Source organism: Tenrec ecaudatus, chromosome 14 (genome assembly GCF_050624435.1).
Source record: "Tenrec ecaudatus isolate mTenEca1 chromosome 14, mTenEca1.hap1, whole genome shotgun sequence".
NCBI lineage: Eukaryota > Metazoa > Chordata > Mammalia > Afrosoricida > Tenrecidae > Tenrec > Tenrec ecaudatus.
In genome coordinates this window covers 41,635,403-41,644,513 of record NC_134543.1, presented here as the reverse complement: position 1 = coordinate 41,644,513, position 9,111 = coordinate 41,635,403, and the positions used below count along the sequence as shown (strand labels likewise).

Sequence of the window (9,111 nt, the reverse complement as noted above, 5' to 3'; positions counted from 1 at the left end):
AGCAGGAGGACTAGAGCGTGGGCTTTGTTACTTTCTGGCCCTTAGAGTTCAGTTGGAGGTTGGTAGTTAAATAGGACCTGAGAATGTAATAACTTCCTAATCCCATTTTCTAATTACATTCATTGTTTGAATCATGGACCTTGAAAGGGGAGGACTCTAGTGTACAAATTATGTTCCAAGGCACAAGACAAAGAAATATGAATTTGAAGATGTATGATTATTTGGGTGAGGGTCCAAATATTGTTATACAGCTTTAGCCTAAATGGGTTGCATCTGACCTTGGTTTTAAACCAAGACGTACGCCTTCCTCCACAAACGGGGTGAAATTAAGCAGTCCTTGGATCCAGAGGGTGTATCTGCTTGTGCTGCGTGTGCAGGTGGGCCTGTGAGGTCCAAGACCGCTAGCTGTGTCCTGCAGACTGCGACAGCTTCAGATGGTCTCACACTCGGTGGTGGCGGTGGAGCAGGCCCCGCAGTCACAGCGGACGGCCACAGGGTAGGTGTAGAAGGGATCGACTCCAGGAGCACAGTTGGGCAGCTTGACAGTCACCTGTCTGGTCTCGTTGTAGGTACAGACTCGATGATGGGCTTCGATGTAGGGAGGCTCCAGAATGGGCTTCTGTCCCCACAGGTAGAAAACAGGAAACCCATTAGTACAGACCATCCTGCTTTATTTTCTTGGGACCATGTTTCACTAGCTGATATGAACTGACTCATTTGTTGACCTGCCCCGACCCCCACCAGAAGGCAAACTCTGAAAGCAAGAACCCGTTCCTGTTCACCACCATCTCCTGAAACCCACAGAGTCCTGGCACGCAGCAAATGCTCATTAAATACGTAGCCAATGAATCATCTTAATCATTGCACACGTCTCCTGACTAGTTTTCCTGTCCTGTCTTTGCCCACAAGTGTTTATTTGAAATGCAGAGGCTCCAAGTGATGCTTTTAAAGCATCAATCAGGTCCTGTCACTCTTCTGCCCAAAGTCCTAGTGATTTCACACCTCACTCAGAGTTAATGGCAAAGGGTTCATAAGGCAAAACCCATTGATGTCCAGTCATAGAAACCCTGTGTGTTGTGGTGGTGGTGGTTGTTGTTGTTGGGTGTCATCAAGTTGGTTCCAACTCACAGTGACCCTGCGTACAACAGAATGAAATTCCGCCTGAACCAAGGCCACTCTCACAAGTATTCTTAAGCTGAGCCATTGTGGCAGACAATGTGTCAGTCCATCTTGTTGAGGGCCTGCCTCTTTTTCACTGCCCCTCTACTTTACCAAGCACACTGTCTTTCTCCAAAGACTGGTCTCTCCTGATAACACATTCAAAGTACATGAGATGAAGTCTCTCCATCCTTGCCTGTAAGGAGCATTCTGGCTGTACTTCTTCCCAGACAAATCTATTTGGTGTGGGGCAGTCCATGGCAGCCCTGTATAGAGTTTTGAAACTGTGAACCTTTACCAGAGCACAAGGATTCACCTTCCTCTTGAGGTGCAGCTGGTGGGTCTGAACTACCAACTTTGTGGTTCATGCAGCACCACCTTGAAGACCTCACCTTACCTGGACGATCTGCCCTTCCCCTGGATATGAGGGCTATGAGCTTTGGTAGCGTCGTGGTTGCAGGTTGAGCTTGTGGTCAGCAGTTTGAAACCACCAGCACCTCAATAGAAGAAAGACGAGGCCTTCGACTCGCGTATGACGTTACAATCTCAAGACCTCAGGGGCCGTTTTATGATTCATAAGTGACTCCTTGGCAGTGAGTTTGAGTTTGAATGTTGACCCTAAACTTGCTGATTTGCTCACTCTGATCCAGCCACATAGTGCCTCGAACCTACCACGTCAGGGTCCACATACTTGGTATTTCCTCTCGTTGGGATGTTCTTCTGTACAGTCACCCCTTCAGTGTTTTCTTTCACCCGGCACCCACTCAAGGCTGCCTTTCCCAGCCATCCTATTGAAAATTGCAACTCCGTGCTCCAGAACGCACTCAGTTTCTCCTTGCTCAACTTTTCTCTGGGAAACTTCTATCAATACACCTGACAGATTGAACTCCGGGCCTTCAAGGGTCAGCCTCAGTTTGCCTGATGTCTCCTTACTCTCTCTACTCTTGTGACCTAGAATGGGTTGTCCAATAAAATACAGGATCCCCAGTTAAATTTGAATTTCACATCAACACATGGTCATTTTTTGGTATAAATCAGTCTCAAATATTCCACAGGACAAACTTACACTTGAAAATTATTTGTTGTGGATATGAACTTCAAATGTAATCAAGCATCCTGTTTGTTTCTCAGTTTTGTTTTGTTTCATTTATTAGATCTGGCAGCCCTAAACCCTCGTCGGGAGCAAAAGCTGTTTCCAGCAGCAGCCTTCCACCTTAAATCCAGCTACTTTGTCTTCAGGAACATCCCCGTGTTCAGACCAGTTGAGTCACACACACACGTGCCACATCTTAGAAACTTTCATATTGCTTGGAAAATAAACATTTCTTTCTCACCTATAAGTAACCTCACAGCAAGGACATTTTTTTTTAAACTGGCTAAAAGTGAAAGGATATGCTGTGTCTTTGTGTTGGTGTTTCGGCTCTCCGGGGAGAGCACAAATCCCCAGCCGTGCCTGTGCATCAGTGAAAGCCGTTCACCAGTTTAAAGAAGAGAGAACATGGGCTGACTTGAAGATAAACAGTGGTTTGAGATTTTGATCCCAAAGAGCCCCAAGATTTGAGCTGCAGTAAAGTGAGGTGTTGCCAGGCCTTAATATGAGAAGGCACCGAAGTCCCTGCATACGACTGATGGCGGGTGACCGACCACAGTATACAGCAGCTAGCTCAATTTTCATCTGGCTATCAGGAGCCCTGGTAGCACTGAGGGGTAAGCATTGAACTGCTAAACGCAAGGTCAGCAGATCAAGCCAACCAGCCACTTTGCAAGAGAAAGTTGAGGCAATCTGCTCTCATCAAGATTTACAACCTTGTAAACCCTAAACAAAGGCAATCGATGGCAGGTTCAACTCGATGGCAAAGGAGTTGGAGTACCAGATCTCCAGCCCTGGGGCAAAAAGAAAGAGAGCTAAGCTGGTGAAATACTTTCATTTAATTTGGAAATTTCATCACCAAGACCCAATTCCCCGACTCTAAATACCAAAAACAAGGGCTGTAGAGTCCCTTCCAACTCATCTCAATCGCTGTGGATGCCAGGACAGACCTGGGCCCCAGGGGGCTTTCAAAGCCCGATGTTTCTTAAGTACTGTATATAACCGTGTATAAGGCAAGTTTTTTCAACACATTCTTTTATGCAGTTTTTGTGGTAAAATTAGGTGCCTCAGCTGATATCCGGGTAGGCTATACTCTAGTATGTACGGTAGATGCCCAGGCCTTTCTTCTGAGATTTCTCTGGGTGGACTCCAACCTGCAATCTACTGGTTAGCACCCCCCAGGGACTCTTAGCCCGAAGGAGAAGAACACTTTTTCTCAAGGGCAGCGTGCCCTTCTGGTGCTTGTGGGTGGCAGGGGCAGCTTCAGTTAGGCAGAAGTTGTACAACGACAAGTACAGGGCCAATCATGTCCCACACTGAATAGTTAAGGAAGGCCTAGCCGTACGTGACTCTTTGACAAAAGCTACGAGGTACACACACACAAGAATGACGCACCATCTCTGCACTCAAAGAACTTAAACGCTGGCACTGGTGGTGGAAGGCAAACAGAAGGAAGCTTCTCATCAAGGTCTCACCTGGAGTCAGACAGGGTTTAGAGGAGGAGTTGGCTCAAGGGATGGCCATCTAGGAATTGGCTAAGATCGTGATGGGTGGATATGAGAAGGGATATTAGGAAAGGATGACAACTGAGATTCCATGAGGAGTGTTTAATAGAACCTTTTAAAGTCAACCTCACAGTTTCCGAGCTAAGAGTATATGTGTGCTGGCTGAAAGAGCAAGCAGAAGCCACGATGACGCTTGAGTGGGCTACAGCCGGCGGTCATGAAAGGTGTTTGGGTTGGTGAGTGACAAGAACCCCTAATCCATAATGAGATGGGCCTCGGTGAGCAGAGTGGTTCTCCCTCAGACTCCCCTTCTCAGACCAATAGGGTGCTACATTTGCTTGAAGTTTTTAATTCACATTGTAAACACAAATGTCTCTATAAAGGTTTTAATAGAGTTGAATACAAAGGAACTCGATGGAGCTATCAAGGATACAGTCTTAAGGTCTTAGAAATTGTAAGGAGCCCGGGGCTTTCTACTTCCACAAAGATTTACAGTCTAGGAGAATCTCCAGGGCAGCTCTACCCTGAGCCTGTCCTATGTGAACCCTGTCCCAAACTGACTCCGTGGCAGTGAAAGCGCTGGGAGGAAGGGACTGAAGGGAAGGCTGGGAGCCAGTGATCACTCACCTCCCCAGTCCACGTAGTAACGGCCTCGTTTCACCACTCACAGGAATACAGGGAAGAGTTTGAGCCACAAATTAAAACCAAGAATTTAGTCCCAAGTGTCTACTGACTCTGCAGCCACACACCCCTTGAATCCCCCATGCCGTCTGTAAAATGGCAGGCTACTCCCACGCCGCAGTCCCGTAGCTGACACCGAGAACACTGACTCCATGTCAGTCCATGTCAGTCCACGTCTCATCCTTGCTGTGTTAGAGAGGCATAATCAAATCTCTCGGGACACTTTTGGAGGATGCCAAGTCATTGTGTTTGGCTTGCTTTGTGTTGTTTTCTTCTATTTTGAAATCCACGAGGAAAGATAGATTCCCCGTTCCACCTGACAACATAGAAAAAGCCAGGGCTCCAGAATCGGGCCCAACGGCTTCTCTACCGGCTGCTCTGAAAGGGATCACTTTACAAGGTCATGGATAGAGGGAGAGGAAAATGTGGACCAAAACTCAATATCAAAAAAACAAGACCAAGCTTACTGCTTGACCTAGAGACTGGTGGAACCCTTCCAGTCTGGAACTGAACTCACCCCTGTTGCTCCATTTTCAGCCAAACAATAGGTCTATAAGGTGAACAACAACACTGGGCGGTCCCCACTCCTTAGAATAATCAAACATTTGAGATCAGGAGGGCAGCGTTTGCCCAAGGGCAACATTCAGAAGGACTAGGAAAGAAGGAGAAATGGAAAAACGAACACAGGGAGAAAATGGGATGAGAGGTGTTTCCTAGTGAGGATTGCAAGCAATGAGCTGCAACAAAATGTGTATGCGTAGTTGAACGGAAAACTGATCTGCTCTGGACGCCTTCACCCAACTCACAATAACAAGAAAAAATAATAATCCGTCCCCAGTGGCTGTCCCTGAAAGCATCCATCCTCCGTTTAGCCACTCACCTCCCAGGTCTCACAGCGACCCCAGCAGGCGTCGGTGGTGATCCGCAGTCCTCTGCAGCCCGTCTTCTTGGCCACAAAAGTGAATTCCCTCACAGCGCAGCCCACGAAGGTGTGCAGGTCCCTGCCGGAGGTGCTGGAGACACAGCTGCAGCCAGCCAGCAGCAGGAGGGCCACGGAGCCGAGGAAAAGGTAGGCAGCCTTCATGCTGTCCTCCAAAAGGGAGAGGGGGGAGAAGTAATTGGCAGGACCGACTGCCTTAATGAAACAGCCACCAACATGTCAGTCATGGTCAAAGGGACCATGTTCTTTAGCCAAGATATAATAAATGACCACAGAGTCTGGGTCCTGGCTGAATTCCACAGACCCACTGTGCTCTGCAGGCACCTGTCATTCAAGGGAATCTCAGACTCTTCCTTATCGTGACCCCACTGGTGGTCTTAGAGAAGCTTGCTTCAATGGTCTCTTCAAAATGAATGCAAAGTATGACTAACATGGAAAGGGATGCAGATGCTAACATAACACTAACATGCACGTAAATTCTTTTTACTCAGATCCAGAAGATTGGGGTACCATTTTATACACTTTGCTCAAAAGTACATTTCCAGGTGCCAAGGGGAGGGAATAAGTCAATATTAATGACTCTATGCTTTATAGATACTGTTACTAAACCAACCCACCAGAAAATATGGATTTGCAGAAAGTCCCTAAAACCTGGCCAGCCGACTTAAAATCCCATTCGTAAAAATGTGTTCTCCTCTGACTTTGTGCCTCGGGTGTAGGCTCCTGCTGCCATAAGTACCCAGCTGTGCGTACCTTGAAATCCCAGTCATTGACAGCACCAAGGGTTCCAACTGCAAGTGTGCACCTTTGCTATCAACTCTATCATCTCTGGGTCTTGGAAATGTTCTGTGCTCTTTCAGGACCAGAATTACCTTTCAGACAAACCTCCTAGCTAGAAATTAAATATTGCATGCTGGAAGTCTCCTGGTCCGTTACTATTTAAAATGGGCCCTGAGGCTATTTATTCTGAAATCTCACCTCAGGGCTCCTGCTTCTGACCTATCACCTTAGCAGGGCTCTGCTCAAGTGGAGTGAAGTCCTCATTACGGAGAAGCACTTACCTAACCGTGCTGGTGTGAGCTCTTCTTTCAGAAAGGCACACGGAAGGGTGGAAGTCTGCGCTGGGTGGCTGTCTGTACCCTCTGTGACTGGACTGCTTGATTGCTTGAATATATAGGAAAGGTCTTGTCGATCAGAACAAAAGAGAGGCAGATCCTTACAGGAGCCACAGAACACATCAAAGCCCTGGAATATAAAGCCAGTCTCTATTTTCCAAAACTGATTAACGTGAAGGGTGTTGTTTTGTTTCTTAACATCACCTACTAAAACAGAAAGTTGCCGTGGTGGGTGACATAATCCTAGGGAAATAGTCATAGGTAGTTCACCTGGCTCTTGGAGAACAAATGCACTGGGGCAAGATGGATTAAAGTTTCCTTCGTGGGAACAAGCTTTCTTTGAAAAGAGGAGTAAGTCACCAGCAGCTAATGGCAAACTCTTTCCCTTACCTCCCATGTCTGGATGCATTGAAAACAGCAAACAGTCTTTCTCACTGGAAAGAACACAAGACCATGAACTGAAGGGATGGAAATTACAGCGAAAAGGAACATTCTGGAAGTCTTAAAATCAGTTAAGTATTAGATAACATAAAGGGGAATGAATCATAAAGGGGAAAATAGCAAAATTGTTCAAAGTCATGATCCTCCAGCATGGGAATGACAAGTGACTTTTCATGCATTTTGCCCCGTTTTCAGCACTTTTCGCAGGGCTGACATTGGGCAGACTTTGACAAGTCGAGTAATATTAATATTTTTTCACTAAAATAGGCCACGTAAGTGTCCATTCATCTGACACGCAACAACATCCAATGTTACTGTATTGGAAACACATACTTTCTTTACATTTCCAGTTCTAAATAGCATTCTTTAGATTTATGAGCGTGAGACATAGTTCATGTTCCAATCTCCCACGTAGGGGCTAATGGGTTCAAACCTACCACCTTTTGCTTAGCCACTGAGTGCTTCACCACTGCACTACCGGAGCTCCTATATATATGTTGTGTGTGTGTGTGTGTGTATTCCTGTATAAGCTGAGTTTTTCAGCACATTTATTTCCTTTTTTTAAAATCATCTTATTGGGAGTTCATATAGCTCTTATCACAATCCATAAACACACCCATTGTGTCCAGCACACTTGTACATTTGTTGCCATCATCATCATTCTCAAAACATTTGCTTTCTACTTGAGCTCTTGGTATCAGCTCCTCATTTTCCCCTCCCCCACCATTCCACCCTCCCTCATGAACCCTTGATAATTAATAATTTGTTATCATTTTGTCATATCTTACACTGTCCAACATTTCCTTTCACCTACTTTTCTGTTGTCCATCCCCCAGGGAGGAGGTTATATGTAGATCCTTGTAATCTGTTCCCCCTTTCCACCCCACCCTCCCAGTATCACCACTCTTAGCACTGGTCCTGAAGGGATCATCTGTCCTGGATTCCCTGTGTTTCCAGGATTCCCTGTGTTTCCAGTTCCTATCTGTACCAGTTTACATCCTCTGGTCTAGCCAGATTTGTAAGGTAGAATTGGGATCATGATATTGGGGTGGAGGAAGCATTTAAAAACTATAGGAAAGTTGTATGTTTCAGCTTTGCTATACTGCACCCTGACTGGCTCATCTCCTCCCCACGACCCTTCTGTAAGGGGTGTCCAGTTGCCTACAGATGGGCTTTGGATCTCCAATCTGCACTCCCCCTCATTCACAATGATATGATTTTTGTTCTTTGATGCATGATACCTGATCCCTTCGACATCTTGTGATCACACAGGCTGGTGTGCTTCTTCCATGTGGGCTTTGTTGCTTCTCTTCTAGATAGCCGCTTATTTCCCTTCAAGCCTTTAAGAACACAGACCCTATATATTTGGATAGCCAGGCACCATCAGCTTTCTTCACCACATTTGTCTTATGTACCCATTTATCTTCAGCAATCATGTTGGGAAGGTGAGCATCATGGAATGCCAGTTTAATAGAACAAAGTGTTCTTGCATTGAGGGAATACTTGAGTGGAGGCCCAATGTCCATCTGCTACCTTAATACTAAACCTAGAAATATATTTATATATGTACATGCCTGTATTTAGACCTCTATAAATACCCTTTGCCTCCTAGTTCTTTCCTCTATTTCCTTTTACTTCCCTCTTGTCCCACTATCATGCTCGGCCTTCATTTGGGTTTCAGTAATTCCTCTCAGTTACATCGCCCTTGATCAATCCCTACCAGGCTTCTTACACCCTCCTCACCACTGATTTTGCATCACTTGTTCCCTTGTCCCTGGGTGGTTAATACTACTTCCTTTCTCCTACCTCCCCCTCTGCTACACCCCTCCACCCCAAACCATCAGTCTCATTGTTTTTTCCTCCAGATTGTTTATCCAGCCTAGCTTATCTACATAGACCTGCAGAGATAATAATATGCACAAAATAAACAAGAGAGCAAAACAAACCAACAAAAGAAAACAACGACAACAACAAAAAGACAATGACAAAGAAAAGCCTATAAATAGTTCAAGGTCTGTTTGTTGACCTTTAGGAGTGTTTTCTGGTCGAGTCTGATGGGGTGCCACCTACTGGCCCCAAAGTCTATTTTGGTATTCCCTCAGGACTTTCTTGCTCTGCTCCCCTTGCTGTTCTGTTCCACGCCCTTAGTGTTTTGCCTCGGTGTGATGGGGTCAGATCGGG

The 9,111-nt window shown here is 45.9% G+C and overlaps 1 protein-coding gene across 1 annotated transcript; it reads right to left on the bottom strand.

Moving 5' to 3' along the window:
* Window positions 1-430: 430 nt before the first annotated feature.
* On the bottom strand, window positions 431-5,518 carry GPHB5 (glycoprotein hormone subunit beta 5). Its single transcript, XM_075532421.1, has 2 exons — window positions 5,315-5,518; window positions 431-619 (listed from the first exon to the last, which is right to left on the bottom strand). The coding sequence occupies exons 1-2, from the start codon at window positions 5,516-5,518 to the stop codon at window positions 431-433; spliced, it is 393 nt and encodes a 130-aa protein (XP_075388536.1).
* Between the last annotated feature and the right edge of the window lie 3,593 nt (window positions 5,519-9,111).